Source organism: Rattus norvegicus, chromosome 6, assembly GCF_036323735.1.
Source record: "Rattus norvegicus strain BN/NHsdMcwi chromosome 6, GRCr8, whole genome shotgun sequence".
In the NCBI taxonomy this organism is placed as follows: domain Eukaryota; kingdom Metazoa; phylum Chordata; class Mammalia; order Rodentia; family Muridae; genus Rattus; species Rattus norvegicus.
In genome coordinates, this window is record NC_086024.1 from 112,537,921 (window position 1) to 112,559,720 (window position 21,800).

The 21,800-nt window shown below is 44.1% G+C and overlaps 1 protein-coding gene across 3 annotated transcripts in view; it reads right to left on the bottom strand.

The window, feature by feature from the left end:
• The window catches only part of Tmed8 (transmembrane p24 trafficking protein family member 8), a 34,279-nt gene continuing 12,479 nt past the window's right edge, over positions 1–21,800 (bottom strand). The window contains exons 2-7 of one of the 3 annotated variants that reach the window (XM_039113337.2): positions 19,953–20,050; positions 15,723–15,804; positions 9,982–10,111; positions 7,964–8,090; positions 7,458–7,763; positions 1–6,230 (exon numbers count right to left, since the gene is read on the bottom strand). In XM_039113337.2, coding sequence (XP_038969265.1) covers positions 6,013–6,230; positions 7,458–7,763; positions 7,964–8,090; positions 9,982–10,111; positions 15,723–15,804; positions 19,953–20,004 — 915 coding nt within the window. In that variant the 5' untranslated portion in view covers positions 20,005–20,050 and the 3' untranslated portion in view covers positions 1–6,012. Of the gene's footprint in view, positions 6,231–7,457; positions 7,764–7,963; positions 8,091–9,981; positions 10,112–15,722; positions 15,805–19,869; positions 20,051–21,800 lie in introns of all 3 variants that reach the window. The other 2 variants (XM_063262691.1, XM_039113336.2) reach the window with 2 other exon arrangements.

The window sequence follows — 21,800 nt, forward strand, 5'->3', positions numbered from 1 at the left end:
TTTAGGTGCACAGTGAAAAAGTTTATTCATGACAGATTTCAAAACTTGAAAAAGAAGACAAAATGCACAAAAGCATCTCACAAAACTATCACATAATATAAAAACACCACAACTGAGCTGCTAAAACCATGGCTCAGGATTCATCCGTGTATCACAGCAACACATTCAGTGCCTTGAGGTGAGAAAACATTGTCTGACAGAAGAAAAACCAACCACTCAGTGGAACAAAAGAACTAAGAGTTCTTAATGTGGAAATCATACATGGACAGCATTTCTCATGACAGGGAGACGTGGAAAACAAGTTACTCTAATGGATTAGAGTTTGGAGTTGTTTGTATTCTGAAGAAAAAAGACGAGACTGTGTGACAGTTTCCCTTCCAGGCCTTTGGTAACCTTGGTTAGCATCAGCACACGGTACGAAACAGTAAGGAAAAAGCATGTCTTCATGGTTGTCAGTTGCTTAAACATTTACCAAGAAAACACATCGCTTTTAACCACTGATGGCTCAGACAATGGCTCCAAAGTAGCCCTTTGGATATCTACGCAAATGGCATGGCGTGGTTCAGGAACTCTCCACGCACCTCCCTGCCTCCCCACTGTCCTTACCCACTCTGCTCTCTCGGATCTATCACTTTGATTACAAAGCATTTGCAAATGCTTTTGGTTTTTATTACAAAGCATCAAACATTTCTCCTGTGGGTTTCAAAATACTTCCCATTATGAAGGGAACATGGATATACCAACGTCATGCATCACGGGATTGCTTTTTCCAGACTGACTTGTTCTCTAACAAGGCTAAATGGAAATAACTCAGGCTGATTAGATGAAAGCTAATTCGCTTATGGAACAATCATCTCAAAACAGGACACAGATGCATTTTTAACATAAAACGTCTTAATAAAATGTACTATTAAGGATATGAGAGAAGGAATTAAGATAATGTTTTCTAGATGAGTCCTGGCCTGAACCTAAGAATGAACAATGACAATGAAAAGGAGCCATTAAAGACCAGGCATTTCAACCTTGACTGGTAGGGCTCTTCAGTGAGACCACACATGATTCAACTCCAAACTTCAGAATCTTTCATGATCCTCTGTCAGAACTTTAGAAAATATACTCTGTTCCCATAAGTCACTTCACATACACAATTTTACCTCCAGATAAGCCAAAAAGCTTCCTAATTAAAATGACAGGAAACTGAAATTTCATAAAGCAGGGCATATTCCCACGTCTCTGGGGCGCCATTTTTATTGTATCTTAGAATGAAGAGCCATGCCAGTAATCCACATGCTAAAAATCAGATCATGGGTTCAAACCAAGACCAGCCCTACACCTTCACAGCCAGTGCACTGTCTTTGTACTCAGTTCGTGAGAACAGCTGTTTGTAAAGGAGCCAGATTATCGATACCCTATCAGGCCTTATGCGTTTTCTTAGCTTTGAGACAGTGGACTAGAGAAGGCTATATTACATCTCAGCAGGATGTGTGACTGCAGGAACAGTGACTGCAGTCTGGCCACAAAGTGTTCACAGTGTTTCTCTGCGCGCTGGATCTTCTTTGGGAATGCACACAAATGTTAGATGAGTTACACAAAGGACAAGTCTGCCAGTGACCAGCATCCAATACATAGAGATCCAAGAAGCTCTTGCCTGAGTGTCACCCAAAATGCCACCAGGAACAAAGAGTGCTTGCTTGGGTCAGTGGGAATCAGATACTCAGCTTGTGCCTGGGGTTTGATCCTTATTTTCTACTCTCCAAAGAAAGTGTGCAGCTCCCTGACCACGGGCACACGATAGACACAAGGACTTGCTTTTTACAGAACCCATGCCCTTTAACAAAGTACCCGCACAGCAGGAGGACACCGGTTCCCTTCCTTCACCTGAAAGCTCACCCTTCAAAGGGAACATGTGATTCCCTTTTCCCAAAGTGCAGACATTCTATACTTCTGGTCATGGAAAAACCTAGGGACAGTGGTTAATGTGGATGTTTAGCCCCAGGAGAAACCTAGATAGAAGCCCTGGAAGAGAAAACTGTGTGGTTTGCTGTTTGGTTATAAGATGTCAATACCATCAGGCTAGGGAGGTCAGCTTCTTACCCCCGCACTCACATGACTACAGGGTTTGTGGTACTGGACTAAATGTATCTGAATTATGCCTTCGAGGACACATTCACAACTGTGGCTTCAGCACCACAAGTGGAACTGACTAACTCTTAAGCTCTAAAGAATGGAGACAGGACAGGGTTACATGTAGCAGAGAAGTCCTACCCCAAAATGCATCTAGCTGATCCTGCTAGCAGATGGCAAAGAAGGCTGGAGAGTTCTCCAGTGAGCACAAGAAGAACCAGTAAGGTTCTGGCTTACAAAGCAGTTCCAATGGACAAAGTAGCACTAGTGCACTAAATGAATTCCGGGACATACATGGTGGTTTGATCCCTCTCCCAGACTCTGTTCTATCCCGCTTTAAATAGACACCCTTTACTGTCCATTTAAAAGGCAGTTTTGGAGCAGCACAGACTTAATTTGTGCCTCCTTCTCTCTGTTCACTAAAAACATCTACATAAATATTAGGGTCACTCAATCCCACACCTTAGAACCATGGACACCAACGTTAAAGGCAACTTTTTGCAGAGTGGTCTTTAAACATAAATATACAATCACAGACTTTATTTAGGGTCCTCACAAAGAAGGAGCTAAGTATAACTCATCAAAATCAAAACGTACACATAAACTCCACAATAATATCTAAGCCCATGAATATTAACAGTTACAGATTAACTTGTCTATATTCATATAGTGGGACAATATATTCTTCTTTAAAAGTCAATTTTTCCTAAATACCAAATAAAATAGTTTTAAAGTGCATGAATCCATCTGTGGAAAATAACTAAGAATAGTCTACTTTCACGCTGCTACCTATTTCTATGTGTTCTCTGAGGAAGGTGTTTGCATGTGAGCGTCCTGAGGAATCAGAAAGCCACAGATGGGAAGGAAGGCTCTCCAACACAGCTACACCCTGACACTGATAGGCAGTTAGAGAGGCTAAGCCGGAAGAAACAGCTAGCTTTCTGAAAGACGGAGGCCGATGGCCATTTTTGTGAAGACCTTTTAGGCAGCCCATGTTGAAAAGGAGATCTTCTTCGTAAGCAGGGCTCTCTGACTGAGAGCTGACGCTGAGTACGGAGACGTCCTCCAAGTGGATGTTTGTCAATGGGAACTAAAAGCTAGACTCTTTGTTTAGAAACTGGTAGTTTGAAATTTAAAAGTATATGTCGGATGTAAGTGTATGCTTTTTGTTTGCTGAAATTTTTCATAAGATGTTGGAAAAATAGCATTTTAGATATGTCTTTTTAAAAAGCCTTGTCTCTTAACAAAGTAACGAAATTAGACAAATTGAAAAAATTTTAAGAACTCAGCCACTCTTGTGAAGAGAATCCTAATCTCTGCTCTTTTAGCACCCCTTCCTTTAACTGCACAGTATTTATTTGTACTCTAAAGAGCAGGGCAAGCAAAAAAGCAGATAACTTATTTGTTTGATTCTTTAACCTTGAACTGGAGGGACCAAGGAATTGACACTTCTCAGAACCTTCAAGGTATGCATTCTGTGTTCTCCATAATTACCTGCGTTTCACTGAATAATACTTTGTCTCTCAAGGTTTCTTATTCCAAAAATGTAGTGTGTGAATAGTGAATGCATTATACATGGGCGTGTCTTCCTTAGGCATTTTATGTTCATGAGACAAAACAAAAACAAACAAACAAAACCCTCCTGAGGAAGAATCAGTAAGAGATAACGGTTTCAGAATGCCCAGCAAGTGACAGTACACAGGGAGATGAGAAGCCCCTCTACTTCCCTGCTATGCACTACAAGAAAACAAGCCCAAGGAAAGACAAGATGGAGTAACTAGGGAAAGCCCCAGGGGCCTGGCTACCGAGCTAAGAGCAGGTCAGGGGTCCACAACAAACAGGAGAAATCAGAGACCGCCACTGACTTGAAAATAGCTCCAAAGAGGGTTTGTTTCTGAAACGGAGAGTGGACTCAATCAGTAAAAGCAGATTCAACTTCAGCCCAGCCATCTGACGCCTTGATGAGCAGGTCGGTCTCGCGGCCCCAATGGCTTACTGATTTTTAGAGGGCATGTGGGTTTTGCCAGTATAATCACCCACAAAGCCCATCTGCAATGATGGAAGAATGGAGGGGTGGCACTGACTGGCCACCGAGAGACTGCAGCAGGCCATACAGCCCAGGCTTTGCTTCTAGGTTGACAGAGCTGCAGGATGCATTCATTCCCTTTGTTCCTGACCACACACCTACTGGCAAGACCCTGCTCTTTAGGTGATCACTCCTGTAGGACAGAGAGGCTTGGTGTGAGGTAACCACACAATAAAGGAACGGCCAACAAAGCATTAGGGAGGAGGTGTCAAAGGAGGAAAAGGACTTTGGCATCCCATACTCAGTACTCGATTACCTCTGACTCGCCCTCAGCTCTTTAAGTCCATCTGTGTCCATCACCTTAGACTCCCTCAGTGGGAGCGCTGAGATGTATTTAACACGGACTAGGCTGGAATCCTCCATCTCTGAAAGGGCAGACTTCCCAAAGCTTCACAGGGCTGACATGCTGCAATGAACACACGTGATCATCTTCCAAGCTCTAAAATCATCTTTAGCGCCATAAAAGAGGTGGCCATAGTGGCTCAGAGCACATGGGAGGCCTTTGGGAAACAGACAGGAGCTGTCTCAAAGGCAAACTGAAATGTGCTTTAAAACCATAAATACAGTAATAAATAAACCTAATTATTCAAAATTCAGAAGAATGACAGACAACACAGACTGGAAAAGGAAGAGGTGCAGATGGCTGCAGAGGCCCACGCCCCTCTGGGTGCCCTCTCCACTGAGGCCCTAGCACCTTCCGCTCTGTGGCCACCCACTACAACATAACTAAATTCTGCTGTGACACCACCTCAGGGTGAACAGACTTCAGAGGCTGTCGCCTGCAGGCTTTGGTCAAGTAAGGAGCACACACGGTCAGCAGCGACAGCAAAATCCCATGATTACTTTCCCTAAGGACCGTGACCACCAAAAGCTTCCCGTCTCGATATAAAAACACAAACCCAGAACCACTGCAAACCTGACTGGGTTTCACTGTATTTGGTTCCAAGGCAAACTTTGTACGCAACACACATGGCCTAAAATGGGATGGGGGAGGGGAGGCACTAATACTTGATTTCCAAAAGGGCAGGGTCTGAGATAACTCAGTGGTTATCTTCCACCCTTTCTTCATCAACTACCAGCACCCTCAGTAAGGGAGATAACTGGAGACAGGAAGTGATAGAGGCCGCTTTTCTTCTCTGAGGACACCGACCACAATTGCTTGGAGGTACTTGCTACATGACAGAAACACAGACTTGGTGAAAAGAAAGGAGGAAGGATCTACCTTATCAGGAATAATATCCATTCAAGGCAGTGAGGTCTCCCGGCCTGAGCAGAGACTAAGAACACCCAGCAGGCAGGCAGGAGTGTGGCAGTGGTGAGAGGCTGGACAGAGCACTCTCCATCCAAACTCTTGGGCTCTTTCATAGACAGTGTGCTTTCCCTCTTCTGGCACCTCGAGATGTAAAGACAGTAGGCGCTACTAAAGTACACTGGCATGACAGGCTCTGGAGAAGAGTGAGCGGCAACCTGAATGAGCTTTACCAGAGTCAGTCAATTTCTTAAAAGACATCCTTCTACTTCATTGGAGGCTTTTGCCTCATAGGGAGGGGCCTTCTGAGAGGAATTTTGCTGGAGTCGGAAACAAGAGTGTGAGTCAGGGACCACAGAACAGGAGCACTACACCACCACCTGCAGAAGGCAAGAAAGGAGAAAGCTACATGGGGTCAATAGTCAGGCATGCCAGGCAGGGCACGAGGCTTCAGAGCCCCACACACAACTTTAGGCTCTTGCTTATACACAAGAGGCACCAGCTGGCAGCCTGCTTCAGCCAGCAAACACAGCCTGCCCCAGCCCAGCATCCTTCAGCTAGTGTAGTAGATATGGAAGTAGAGAGTCTTGTTGCGAAGCAGGGAGTACGAGTTATCAAACTTGAGCAAGTAGATGCCCTCCCCAGGGTAGTCATGGCTGCCGGCTTGCACATCTCGGTGGCTGTCCCGCCGGTACACAGGCATGACCTCCCCATAGCGGCCCCTCAGAGAACTCCTGGAGCCTCTCTCCACATCTCCCACAGGGACGGGTTCTGTAGGAGCAAAAGGGCAGAGTTTAGATAGGAGTTTATAGATGGAATACATCCTGCCTGAAGGTGAGAGAGTGGTGCTCACATGGGGACCCTATTGTCTTCCCACATGCACTAGGAAAAGTCCATAGAACTTGGTCATCAACATGACTGTGGAATGAAACTGGCGTCCAGTAGCCCAGAGTCAAGAGTCTCAATAAACAAACAGTAATACCTTTCTTGAGAAACCATGATCCAGCCCGATAACCTTAGAAGTGTCTAGTTTCCAATGGGGAAAAGCTACTTAAGAGAGTAAAAACCTGGAAAGCCTTACAGTACATGAAAGGAGTAGCCACCAGAAAGGAAATAAAGATAAACAAACTGTATAATGTGACCCTAAAACTTCCCCTTGGTGTCTTGAAAAGTAGTAAGATAGAAGGCCCCTCATCTCTAAATGGAAATGCATTTCCCTGGCAGACTTGAAAAAGCAAATGAAGAGAATGATTCGTGGTCAGACATCCGAGCCAATGACTAAAACGAAAGCTCAGAGGTTACTTCTAGATTCCTCTCCATTTGTCACACTTCGAGTAGACATCGCAAATAAGAATGGAGCAAAGCCAGGCTTGAGAAATGGCTCAGTGCCTAAGAGCACTGGCTGCTCTTCCAGAGGGCTCAAGTCCCAGCACCCACGTGGTGGCTCACAACCATCTGAAACTTCAGGCCCAGTGATCTGATGCTCTTCTGGCCTCCACAAGCAGCAGGCACACATGTGGTACACAAACATACAAGCAGGCAAAATATGCACACAAAATACAATAGGTAAAATTTTTTTTAAAGAATTAAAATAATGGAGCAGAGACCACTCCTCTTAACATGAAGCAAAAAATTTGTAGTCTTCTAGTAATGGCAGTTTGGAAGAAAGAAGGGAAAAAAGAGGAGAGGCATACTTTTTTACCTTAAGCCCTAGCGTGGGGCTTAAAGTCGAGAACAAATATGCCAAACAAAGAGAGAAAAAACATAACCTTGGGTTCCAATGTCATCTGGCAAATCCTGCTGCCCATCCACACACACGGAGAACAGGGAAATAACTAGTTACTTGTTAAAAGAGTAGAGGGGAGGGGAAGAGTGGGGAAGCCCCCCCCCCCGAAAGCATCAATACAGACCCCATCAGCTCGCAATGCTGCCTTGCCTTCTCAGTGGGAAGATAAACCCATAAAGCAGCCACTAGCAACCAGGTTGAGCAAAATTTACCTTCAATCTCTTCCTCTTCCTCCTCTTCCTCATCCTCGTCCTCGCTGGAGTCACTGACCTGCACAGTTATATCAGTGCTGGTTACCGGGGTCCAGTCAAAATAAACTCCAAAACCAATATCATAGTCGTCAGTTGCGAATTCCCAGCAGACGCGCTTTCCCTCGGGATGGGTAGGGACCCGGATGGTGACTACTTCTCCCCGCTTCACTACCAGACGGCTGTTCTTCTCCTTCCCCAGCTTGCTTTTGAACTCCTTCACTTTGGCAAAGGTCCAGACGCATGGAGGAGCCATCAGAGGTGGAGAGACTGAAAGGACAGACAGCTTACTACTGAGCCGCTGGGGAAATGTCCCTGACCCAGCACTGTGCTATGTTAACATACAACACTCTTTCTAAGGGCTCCCACCACTTCCCTTCATAACTTGTTTCTCTCCTTCCTTTCGCCTTCCATCCTCAAGTATCTATTGGAAATGAAGAAACTATTTCCTACGCTTCCAAAGGTCTCACCTTTCCTGTGGTCACCCAGAAGATCTGCAGATTCCAAATCCGCTGAAAGGACATCTATAGCCCCAGTGTGCTCAGACTGGATCATAACTGTGTCTTCGGGTCGCTGTGGCGCTTGGTACTTGGCCATCTACACAACAGAATTCTCGTTAGAGGGCTTATGATGTCAGATTCCAATTAGCATCTTTCCAAATGCAGGCTGCCCCGCCTCTTCCCTGATACTGCATCTGGAAAGCCAGCCTGCAAATCAACGTTGCTTCTTTCTGCCAAGTGCAAGTTAACCCCAAATTCTACTTTTTAACAGCACCAAAATGCCCCCTAAAGAGTCTTTTCTTCCCTGTGTTTGCAACTCTAGAAGAGTGTTGTTTTGTTTTCTTCCAGACGCTCTGCAAAAGCTTCCCCACAAATATCCTCAGAACACATTCCCAACTGCAAGCATCGTTTCTATATCAAAGGTTACTCCACTCAACAATTACTTCTATATCACTATCAGCAACCATATTTACCAAAACCACCACAGAGACTATCTGGTTTCAAAGTTTCCTTTCTTCCTTCCATGTTCTTTTCATTCCTCTGTATCCTTTTCCTATTTCTCCCTAATTTCACCCCTCAGGCTAGAAGTTAGTTCTCCCCCACCCCCACACTGCACCCTCCCCCCTGTATTTCACTAGCAATGTTCTTCGAGGTGTGTGTGTGCAGAGGACAGAAGAGGTCGTTAGATACGCTGGAGCTAGAGTTACAGGCAGTCGTGAACCACCTGATATGAGTGCTGAGAACCAAACCCAAGTCCTCTGAAAAAGCAACAACTGCTCGTTATTACTGAGTCGGGAGCCGGCTCTCTAGCTCGCAATGTTCTCGTATAAGCTACAATTTCACTTTAAGCCAGCCACAGGACTGTTCCGTTTGATACCCAGATACCCAACTTGGCATAAAATGATACAAACGGCATCTGATACAAAAGCCCTTGCTGACCCACACAGACGTCTGCAATCAGCCTACAGGACTTCCCTCCCAATCACCTACACTGTGTGCCTTGCTTCATGTTATTTTGCCTTTATTTCCTGTTCCTTCCCAGCTGGCGGGCAACTCAACAAGCTATACCTACTGCCCGTGGGGGAGAGCATACCCGTGAGTCAGCAATCCAGTTAGAGGCTGGAACTGTACTTGTGCAAGTAAATCAAATCCTCCAGGGCAGTGATCTCCCAAGATCTGTTTCAGAGGCCAAGCCCTCCCCTTCTCATCCACACAGTTAAGTAAAGCGAACCGGACCTTGGCTACCGTGTTTAAAGGAACCCTTCCTTTACACTGTGGATTTAATTTGCGGCTGACTTAGCAGCAGAGCCTGAGTAAAGCTTTTAGCCTTAGCTTCCACAGTTGCCAAGTGGGGACACCGTGGCACTTATCTCACAGGACTGTGATCAGCATAAATGAGGTTTAAACTACCAAGCACTATGCAAAAGGTGTAATGCTTCATGTCTTTACTGATGCAAATTCTAATGACATCATCACTAACCATGCAAATAACACAAACCATCCCCACCTGCCCTGCCCAGGGTGGAGGACTCACTAGTTCTAACACCGTCCTACAGACCCTATAGACAGAGCCCTCCTCACTCCAGAGTCCAGCTAACAGTGACTGCAGGCTGTTCACACCAAGGTCTTAGAGAACATGGGATGTCTGTTCCGATATTTCACTTTTTGTGTGACAGGCTGTATGGGAGAGACAGTCATTATTCTCCAAATAATTAAACATGAGATGCTTCACAGGGGGTCTAACCCAGGTCCCCTGGGCTGTATGAAACCCAAAGTTACTTAAAACACTGAGGTTTTTTTCAAAAAGCATTTTTCTATAACCCAACAATACAGTTCTCAAGTGTGAACTTTATAGATGATGACATGTCCCAAGGCCCAAAGGCTAGACAAAGCCACTGTCTTGGTAGTGCCAACCCAGCCAGTATGTTCCTAAGTGTGGGTGCTGGAAGCTCGCCTTTTCCCTAAGAGCGAGCCTAGGTATGCCCTACCTCACTGAGGACCTGCGTCTGGCCCGCTGGCAGTGACGCCTGCTCCCCCGGAGCCTGAGCCTCTGAGGCGCCAGCCGCTTTCTGTAGATCTTCCGTGGTATCCTTACTCACTGGAGACACCATCTGTGGCCTCTCAGAGGGAGAAAACATGTCAGTTCAAGGGTCTTTAAATAGGCGCAATCCTTCCAGAGGAACCCTGAAATACAACAGCACTCAAAAGACACCCACTCCTCCTGAGTTCTGCACTTAGGTCCGTGTCACTTTAGCTGACCACTGACTGGCTCTCAGTAAGGGCACGAACTGAAAGCCTGTCCTTAGGCTCCAGAGCACAGCAAACACAGCTCAGTGCAGATGGACTCAGGGCAGCTGAACATGTTTGTGGCACATAGTATGATGCTGTAATATATGTGGGTTCTGTGAAATGATTAAATGAGTCAACATAGTCATCACTCCACATACTTACTTTTTGTATTTTGTATTATAAGTACATCCTTAATTAACTCTTTAATTTGGGTATAAGTGTATTATTAGTAAGTACTATTAGTAAGTGACCGTGCTAGCAGAGACCTCTTGGTCTTATTTATTCTGCCAACATTCCACCTACTGTGTGCCAACTCCTGGTAATCATCATTCTGCTCTCTCTTCTGTGTGTGTGTGTGTGTGTGTGTGTGTGTGTGTGTGTGTGTGTGTGTGTTGTGTACAAGGGGGCACCTGTGTTCATACAGAGGCCAGGAGAGGGCATCAGTCCCCTGAGAACGTATGTTGAAGCATTTGCAGGATGCCTGGCTTGTTACACAGCAGCACTCTTCACCACCCAGCCATCTCACAGCCCAGCTGCTCTCCTCTCCTTTGGGGATGGCTTTATTCCTCACTCACTACTCGCTCCAACCAGGATTTTTAGACACAGTTGGGACTCCCAATTGTTTCCACACAGAAGTCACAGAGATGAGGCTACCTGAGCCAGAGAGAAACTGGCCACTGAACAGAAAGTGTCTGCTGATTAATCACAAGAATAGACGGGAAATTACAACAGCTGGGAGGACTGAGGCCTTTTCTGCACTGATGCAGCCATCGTAGGTTGCCCATCTCTATGTTCCCATTAAACTCGGTGGCTATACTTGGGCAGAACTTTTGTGTCCTCTGTGCTGGACCTGGGGTGAGTAGATGGGTGTGTTCATGTCTCCCTAGGAAAGGGTCATGAAACGGTATGAGTTACGCTGCCTTCCATTTCCGCTGGCTTCAGGGAGACCAGAACATGAGTAAAGAGCCCAGGGAATAGCACAATCCCCAGACCTTTTGAAAACCTATTGCCAATAAGAGGCAACATGAATCTTATTTTTAAAGCAGGAGTCACAAAAGCATGGCCTCGTAGTACTTAGGACCCTTTGGGAGAGTCTGACACATTAAAACTTTCCAGAATACTAACAAAATACCACTTTCTTTTCTGCATTTTCTGAAGTAGGCAGTGGAATTTTCCAGAGACTACATGACATGCGACAGGACAGCAGAGTGAATCAAGATGCGGAGATGAAAATGCAATTGTCCTTTATTAAACCAGACATTAAAGGGACTTGTACTGTCTTACTGTTCTATATTTGCTTTTGAAGTTCATCATTTTCATTGAAGACTATTTATAGTTCTATGTAATGAGTTAATTATTGTTTTCAAATGAGTGAAATTACACTATTATACAATGTTGTAAATTTAGGTCTTAATTCTAATATGATTTTTTAAAAAACTGGAGGTCTTTTAAGACAATGTTTTATACTATAGCCTATACTGACCCCAAACTTTTAGTGATCCTCCTGCCTCAGCCTCCTAAACACTAGGATGGCAGGTGTGAGCCACCACACTCAGCTGTAATACAGAGAAAAATAAATTCTTGAAGTCTCCATTAATTATTCAAACTGTAAACATTAAAGAGCCCCTGACTTAGACTATCAGTACCATTGTTTTCCTTGGTAGTATAAGAAAATCATTTTTAATTTATAGATTATATCTTCTTCAAATAAAGATAGCCATCTTTTAGAATACACAAGTCATGCCAGCCCACCTTAGAGCAAACATGATGACTCAGATTCAAGTTTGCCTAAGTCATCTACTGTACATGGGAAATGGGCGAACCAATTGTAATTCTTAGAAACCCAGAATCCTCAATCCATTTTGTTTGTTTGTTTGTTTGTTTGTTTTTTGTCATCCCTCACTAGAAAGCAAGATGTATACTGGGAACTGGGCCATACCTGCTCTGTGCGCCTGGTTTCTCAAACCAGCCCTTAACATGGGACCTCAGGCTGTCGGAACTCTGACCTTCTCTCCAGGACTGTGCCCAGGTCACTCAGAAGTGACTGCTGGGATCTTTAACAAACCTCAGCTCTCCAGGCCACTCCTGTGGGAGCCTGTGTACTCACTGTGGCCTCACACAACCAGAATCTTCCTCTGGATAGCTTGCTGCATGCTCCCCTCAGCTCCTCACTTGAGGATCACTTTCTGAGAGGGTTCCTCCATGCCACTATATGAATGACTTCCCAGCTTCCTTCACTGCACTTACCATGAGCTGACATAATATGCACCACCTTGTGTTGACTGCAAGATACGCATTTGTCTTAAAATTTACCATAGCTGAAACATAGGGAATATTAAAGGTATAATGTCAAAGCTTGTACCAAGCTCTCTCACTGGTCTGTGGGGGCCTCAGCGGAAATACTATCGACTGGGAAAAACAGTGTTTTGTCTCGACCACACTGGACAGAAAACAGATACCTACGGGGTGAGGTTCCTATCCTCAGGGGTTTTCACCCCTTACACAGTGCCAAATTAGAGACACTCATGTTTTCTTGCAGTTGAGGGAACAATTCTGGTTTTGTTTGTCTTCTCACTGATGGTGCAGGCTTTTGATATCCTAGTGTTGGGGACTCTATTAGACTCCAGCTGGAAGACTTTTTTCCTTTCTCAGTTATTTATATAGCAGGGCACTTCACAGGTGATGAAACAAGCCTCACTCAGCAGGGTTAAGACCCACAACAACCGTGCCCTGGACTGTTCAGTTATCTTCAGGTTTTAGAGCCTACAAGAATCTCAGGTGTACATGGCAGCCATCTCCTGATTGTTGAAGAGTTAAAGGATGTGTTAGCTCCTGTCTGGGAACAAGAATCATCCTGGATCACACTACCATTTGTAACATTGGGAAAACTGACCCTCTCAGAGTTCAGCAGAATTACTAACCTAAGGTTACATGTATGTTGCATCTAAAACCGACAAGCCTCTTCCTTGCCTGTGTGAATGCTACCTTGGACAAACAGTTTTACTTATAAAATATTTTAATCTTTTGTTTTATGTACATGTGAATATTTATTTGTGCAGGTGCACATACTAATGTGTATACAAAGGCCAGAGGAGAGTGTCAGATGGGACATGTGACCAACTCAATCACTGTCTGCCTGTTCCTGTGAGGCAAAGTCCCCACCTGGAGCCATGGCTCACACTTCAGGTTGCCTGAAAGCCAGCAAGCCCAGCAGATCCTCTTCTCTCTGTTCCCCTTATTCGGGACCTGCCCAAAGTGTTATGTGGGTGCTGGATCTCAACCCCAGTCCTCATGACTACAGAGCAAGCAAATGCTCTTAACCACTAAGCCATCTAATACCAATTTAAAAACACTTTAAAGAAGGCTTGTAATATCCACGTGAGTTTAATATTCATATTAGAATTTTATGGTCTAAAGAATTAGCAAAAGGTTATTTTGAGAAAGAGAAGTTTCCAATCAGTTGATGCCAGTGATAGACTATGTTTAAAAACAAAACTTTCTAAGTCACTAAGTCTTCTAGCTTATGCTGTCCCAGAATAGGAAGACTAGCCTGAAGGATGGGGAGGAGCTGGCCAGGCAGACAGCCTCACTAGACGCGCCAGAAAGCTACATTGTTTCCATTTCCCACCGACACTAAACACAGGTGCCCGGCTTCTACCCTTAAGTGGGCTGGAGCTTCCTTACTCCCAAATTTATAAACAAAACTTTAAAATTAAATCATTTTGTCTAAGAATGTTACATGATTCTCAAGAAACTTACTTTTGATAAACTAGTTTACTTCTCTAGACCCCCCTCACACCTAAGAGAAGGTGACAGGAAGATAAAAGTCCCTCACCTTAGGGAAGGTCAAGAACATAAAAGACTTGATGTCATTAAAACCTTGGGGAGATGGGGGAGGGGGACTGGCGAGATGGCTCAGTAGTTAAAGAGCACTGGCTGCTCTTCCAGAGGACAACTGTCTGTCACTCCAATACCTTCTTCTAGCCTCTGTGGACTCCAAGCATGCATATGGTGCACAGATATACATACAGACAACACATCCCCACACAGAAAAAAAAAGCCTTGAGGAAGATTTCTGTATGTAACAGCGTAGCCTTTTTTTTTTAAGATTTATTCATTTATTATAAATTTATTTTATTTTTTTAAAGATTTTATTTTATTGTATATGAGTACACTGTAGCTACCTTCAGATGCACCAGAAGAGGGCATCAGATCTCATTACAGATGGTTGTGAGCCACCATGTGGTTGCTGGGATTTGAACTCAGGACCTCAGGAAGAATAGTCGGTGCTCTTAAGCACTAAGCCATCTCTCCAGCCCCTTCATTTATTATATGAGTACACTGCAGCTGTCTTCAGACACACCAGAAGAGGGCACCAGATCTCATTACAGATGGTTGTGAGCCACCATGTGGTTGCTGGGAATTGAACTCAGGACCTCTGGAAGAGCAGTCAGTGCTCTTAACCGCTGAGTCATTTCTCCAGCCCCAGCGTAGCCTTTCTAAGTGCAAAACTTAACTCTCTACTATCAGTCATGAGGAGGGCTACAGCTGTGGGACCCAGTGCCAAGTACAGAACTCTCCATGTCACTCTCACTTTAACAACAGGGAAGGATACCAATTTTGTTGGGGTTATAAGGATTGAAGAGATAATACATTTTAAACCACAGTATTTATTAGTAAACCACTATTTCATAAAACATCGTTTCTATTATTACTGAGAAACATTCAAACAGTGCATGGTTACTTATTACATTATCCCCAGCTACATTATTAATTATTTCATACGCAGACGAGATAGAACTGAATACAGCTCTAGAAGCATGAGATGCTTAAAACTCTCTTTTTATCCACAGCCATGTCTGCACGGGGCATGGGACCACAGGCTCTACCGGGCAGCACTGCACAGGCACTGAGCGGCTGGATTAGGATACTTAGTGACAGCAGACTTCTGTGCTTCATGGCTTCCTCACATGCTATGACTCAGTATAACCCTTCCTTTCTACTACATGCACATCAGCGACAGCGGGTGAATAAGACGGACAGAGAAGAAAACTGAGACAGCCTGGTGACGGCAGAGATGTAGGTAAGAGCACTGGCTGCTCTTCCACAGGAACTCGTCTGGTTCCCAGCACCCGGCTCAGGCAGCTCACAGCAGCCTAGAACCCTAGAGTTCTAACTCCAGGGAATGATCCCTCTTCTGGCTCCTGTAGGCACCAGATATGCACATGTACACAGACATACATGAAGGCACTCACACATACACATCAAATAAAAATACATAGTATCAGAGAGAATGGCAACCTAAAGGTGATCATGTTTAACCTGAAAAGTGACATTTAAAAAGCTGCAAGTGCCTCACCCCTTACGGTCACGGACACTTTCCTTCGGTCTCGGGACAAACCTCAGGAGCATTTTATCCCAAGCAGTTGCTTGCCCCTACCTGTAGGGTGAGGACTGGGCTGCTGGATCAGGGGCAGAAGCCAGCGGAGAGTTCACTTTGGTGCTTTCCAGATCTTCCTTCTCTAGAAAATCATGGAAAGAATTTGATATGTCAGAGGAAACACTAGCACACACCTATAATTCAGTTCTTGAGGGGCTGAGGCAGGAAGATCAGGAGTTCAAGACCAGCCATAGCTACATAAAGAGTTTGAGGCCATTCTGGGATACCTAAGACACTGTCTAAAAAAGTCATTGTGGAAAGCACATCTCTACCTCACCCTATATAAAAATCAGTTCAGGGGGCTGGGGATTTAGCTCAGTGGTAGAACGCTTACCTAGGAAGCGCAAGGCCCTGGGTTCGGTCCCCAGCTCCGAAAAAAAGAACCAAAAAAAAAAAAAAAAAAAAAAAAAAAAATCAGTTCAGGGGCTAGAGAGATGGCTCAGAGGTTAAAAGCACCGGCTGATCTTCAGAGCACCTGGGTTTGGTTTCCAAAACCCACATGGCAGGTCACAAATGTCTATAACCCCAGCTCCAGGGCAGCCACTGCCTTGCCTCCAAGGGCACTGCACAAGCATGGTGCACTTCCGTACACTCTGGCATCAATACTCATCCGCGTAAAATAAGAACAAAATCTTTTTTTTTTAAAAGATTTATTTTACTTATATGAAATCACTGTAGCTGTCTTTGGACACACGGGAAGAAGAATGGTTGTGAGCCACCATGTGGTTGCTGGGAATTGAACTCAGGACCTCTGTAAGAGCAGTCAGTGCTCTTAACCTCTGAGCCACCTCTCCAGCCCGAACAAAATCTTTTTTAAAAAATCAATTAGAAATAGTTCAAAGATCTTCGTATAAGAATGAAAAATTTGAAATTACTACAGGAAGCAAAGGGAAAACAGTTCAAGATACAGGCGTGGTAACGGTTTTCTGAAAAGGCCAACAGCCTGAGGAATGCTAGCAAGAATTAACAAATGGAGTTGCAAGGAATTAAAAAGCTTCAACACAGCAAATAAACGATTTTCACAATAAATAGACAATCTACCAAGAAGGGATTAATGTCTAGAATATAAACACAAACATATACTCACAGACAAACATCTAAATAGTACACGGGCAAATGAACAGACAGTTCTCAAAACAAGCAGGCAGAAAAAAAATGTACAACACCTTAGCCATCAGGAAAATGCAAATCAAATCTACAAGGAGATTTGATTTCTTACAGGTTGGAATTGAGATCATCAAAAAACCACAAAATAACAGAAGCTTGTGAGGAGGCAGGTGGCTTATTTATATATTGCTGGTGAGAATAGAAAGTAGTAAAACCACTAAGGAGATCAGTATGAGTCTTCAAACAATGCAAACTAGAAGGGCTGGAGTGGTTAAGAGCTCTTGCTGCAAACTCAGGAGGAGGAGGGGGAGGAGGGGAGGGGAGGGGGAAGAAGAGGAGAGGGAAGAGGAAAAAGAGGAAGAAGAGGGGAAGGAGGAGGAGGAATAAGAGGAAGAAGAAGAAGAAGAAGAGGAGGAGGACTGGAGTCTGGATCCCTGCTCCCATATAACAAGCCAGGCATACCCCTGTAACTCTGGCTCCAAGGAAGATGGAAACAGGAGCATTGCTGGGATTTGCTGGCTTCATCCTAGCCAAGAAAACGAGAGCTCCAGGTTCAGGGAGATGCTAATGCAAAAGAATGGACAGAGTGTAACAAAGAACACCCATTACCGGGCTGGAGAGATGGCTCAGCGGTTAAGAGCACTGACTGCTCTTCCAGAGGACCTGAGTTCAAATCCCAGCAACCACATGGTGGCTCACAACCATTGTAATGGGATCTGATGCCCTCTTCTGGTGTGTCTGAAGACAGTTACAGTGTGTACTTATATATAATAAATAAATAAATATTTGTTTAAAAAAAAAAGAACACCCATTACCCTTTTCTGGCCTCTGTTCACACACATATGAACACATACACACAGAGACACAGAAATTAACTAAGCACTAGTTAGAAGCACTAGTTAGAAGCACTAGTTAAAGCACTACTGGGTAACTGACCCACAGGAATCTAAGTCAGCACACTCTGGGGACACCAACATAAACATTTATTGTAAAATTAGCCAAGTTCTAGAACTGGATGCCCATCAGATAAATAAGGAAAACATGATACACAAAGACACATATAGTTGATTTTTCTTCTTTTTTTTATGTGTATATATGTATAGTGTTCATGTATGAATGTGTCTGTATGCATGAATGTGGACATCTTAGGTTAATATCAGGCATCTTCCTAGATTGCTCTGCACTATTAATTAAGGATTCTTAATCATCTTTCTGGCTCACTCCTTGAGATTTTCCTTGTATACACAGGTCGGTGCATTTACACATTTCCCTATTCTAAGCCCCTCTGCTTAAGGTCAAAGAAACTGAAGCCCCAAGTCTACTTCCTAATACAAAACACAGTGTAACGAAGTATGTCTCAAACACAGAGTCTGCAGAAACATAAAAGTGAAGGCAAGAGAAGTGTTTATGACCTAACCTTGACCCAGTCTCACTTCTCCATGACAGGATCTCATTGTTCTTTACGTTGACTGACAATCTCATCCCCAGATGAGCTCATGTCACCCCGCATCCCTCCCAGTAAAGAAGCTGACAGGCTCACGAGTGTCTCCCCTGTGCAGACTTGGAAAACTGCTTCAGAATGAGTCCTTCTCTTTGTCCCTCCTCCCCGGATCTGATTAAATATTCGCACTGCCCACTCAGCCCTCTCCCCAGGCTGCCTTCTCCACCTCAGGTGAGCCTGCTTGTCCACTGTTCCACTCAAAGGAAGGAGCTAAAACACACAGCTTCCCTACCCACCCCCGTGTCTCCTAATCCTTGTGGAGTTCACTGATGACACAATTCTGAGAATAAAACTATCCAGTCGCTGGCTTTGTTTTTAAGCTGCAAATTTGTTCTAAATACATCACCAGTTTTCCCTTGGCTTCTAAACATATTGTTTTCTAAGTCTACTCCCTCTTTGTGATAAACTTTTAGAAAATAATGAAATTTTAAACTTAAATTTAGTCTTTATGCACCCATATTATTATTCCAAACTATTTCTAAGTTGCACTCATAACTGTTTATTGTAGAATAAATAAAATACAGATAAAAATTCATCTTTATACAATTCATTTTCTTTAAAACATTTTAATAACAGTCTATTATTCACTTTAGAAAATCAAAGCATACAGATAAGCAAAATAGCCACAAAACAAGAGAAATCAAGCATCAATCTACTAAACAAAGACAACCACTGCTGACTATTTAATGCACAGCATTTCAGAAACGTATCCATACATATAAACAGGTTTGCATGTAGTGAGTACGTGTGTCCATGCGTGCACGTCTGCCACGCGAGAGGCCCTTCAAGTGTCTATTCCTAAAGACAGGCATCAAACGCTACTGAGCACTTGTCATGGACTTTGTTTGTGGTTGATTAAAAAAGGGACATACCACCGCTCTAAACGGCTGTACCTTTCATCTGATGGCTTTGGCAAATAGCCATGACCAGTGTCTAAAACTGTCTAATCTCACTAGAAACTAGAAAGTACTTGGTCCTTACACTAGCACTTTGAATGTGTATCAGTGTGAATTTTTACCAGAAGAAGATTCCCCCCATGCACTGCATGGCTACTCATAAACTCCATGGGAGAAAGAAAGGCAGAACCAGGAATGCTTGATGCTTACAGGAGACTGAGGATCTTGAACTCAAGGCCGGCCTGGGCTACCCAGTGAGTCAACAATAAAAATAATCAGAGGGAGAGAAAAAGAGGGGAAGACAATAGGTTAAGTCTATATCGACGGGCAAAATAATTAGAAACCTAGGTAAACAATGACTACATTTCCCTAGCCTTGTCCAGTGATAGCTCCTTAAAGGGGCTCCTGTGTTTTCCTTCAACAGGGCCCATCAGCCGTGTTTCAGGCTCACTTTACCGATGCCCCGCTCAGACCTGGAGGCAGACACCGCTGTAATGAGCACCAGCCTTTTCCGAGAGATGCTCAGGACTGAGATGCTCAGGACTGAGATGACTCTATTAGCACGGGAGCGTGGGAGTGCAGGAGTACAGGAGCGGCTGGTGAAAGAATGAGCTCAGCTTCCCTTCCCCCACTCCTCTATCACCTTTTGTCCTTTATCACCTCTTCTTTTGTCCTTTATCACCTCTTCTTTTGTCCTTTATCACCTCTTCTTTTGTCCTTTATTACCTCTTCTTTTGTCCTTTATCACCTCTTCTTTTGTCCTTTGGCCTGTGGCCATGAGCAAGGAGGCCCTTGCTGGATGTGACCTTGGATTTCCTGTAGAACTGCAAGAATAATGCTTTGTTCACTATAAATCATCCAGTCTCAGGCTGAGGAAGGCAGAATGCTTGCCTAGAGTGAACAAGGCCCTGGAGTCAATCTGGCTGGCATGGCACGGGAGACAGGAGAAGCTCAGTGATACAATGGTACAATGAAGCTCAACCACACAGCTCAAAGATAGAGACCTGACTCATGCCTGAACTGGGTTAAATTTTGAATGCTGAAAAACTGAGAGCATAAATTATCCAGCCTTGCTATGGCAGCACAAAATGGACTGAGACATACATGAAGGTGTTCACATCATGATGTTTACGAATGCTGCACCTCAGATGCATGGACTGCATGAAGGTAAGGGGTAAGAAAGGACATTCCATGCGAACGGTAACCGAGACAGTGCAGGTGGCTACACCTGTATGAGACGACATGGATTCAAGCTGGACACAGTGGTGAACTCCTACATCCCCCACATTTGAGAAGGTGAGGACTGTTGTAAACTCAACACCAACCTGGGTCACAACAAGACTTTATCTCAAAAACCCTCAAGACACACATATGAATACCCATCCAAAAGGTGTCACAAGGGACAACCAAGGCTACTACTTAATGATAAAGTGATCAATCACTCATGAGAGCATTCTAACTTAGAAGGCTGAGGCAGGAGAATCAAGAATTTGAAGCTGGAGTGAGGTCATAGGGTGACCCTGTCTCAAAAAGCCACAAAAACAAAACAAGCAACAGTATTTCAAGAGCCTAATATTCTTTCACGTGTGTTTTAATGAAATAGTTGATTAATGTGGTAGTTTGAATATGCTTGGGCAGGGAGTGGCACTATTAGGTGTGGCCTTGTTGGAGTGGGTGTGGCTTTGTATGGAGGAAGTATGTCACTAGGGGGTGGGCTTTGAGGCTCCATACCCAGGCTTCACCCAATATGGAATTATAGTCTGCCTTCTTCAGCACCATGTCTGCCCACCTGCTGCCATGCTTCCAGCCATGATACTAATGGACTTCTTAACCTGTAAGCCGGCCCGAATTAATTATTGTCCTTTATAAGAGTTGCCTTCCTCATGGTGTCTGTTCACAGCAATGGACATATATACCATACTCTCATCCCTAATGAGATAATCAGTGCTTTTCCCAGTTTTCCGCCATTAATAGTACAAACTGTTCTATAGTGCTCTATTGTGCCTTATGTATATTTCGCATTTTGCCAGGCTGCCATCTTTGGCAGGGATCACCCATCATTTTGCTTTCGTGGCAACAGTAAGAGAATACCTCAATTCAACATCAGAGTCCAATTTGCAAAATGTTTAGGAAACTGACAGAATTCGACATGTGATGACTACTTCCTTATTTTCCTTTCTATGACACAGGGTCTCGCTATGTTGCCCAGGCTAGTCTTGAACTTCTGGGCTCAAGTGCTCATCTGACCCAGGCTTCCTGAATTGCTGGGACTGCATTTGTTTACCATCAACCCAACTTGGTATCTGTGACAGTTATTACTGATTGTCAACTTGGAAAATTGATATATTTGTATTCGATAAAACTTACCTAGAATCACCTGTGAGACAAACATTTGTGAATACCAATGAAGAATTATCTACATTAGGTTAATCTCTGGGCTTGTCTTGGAAGGATTATCTTGATTGTGTTAACTGGAGTGAGAAGACCCACTCTAAAAATAGATGGCACCATCCCCTGGGTTTGAGTCATGGACTGCATAAAAAAGAGGAGCTAGTTCATCACCCTGTTTCCTGA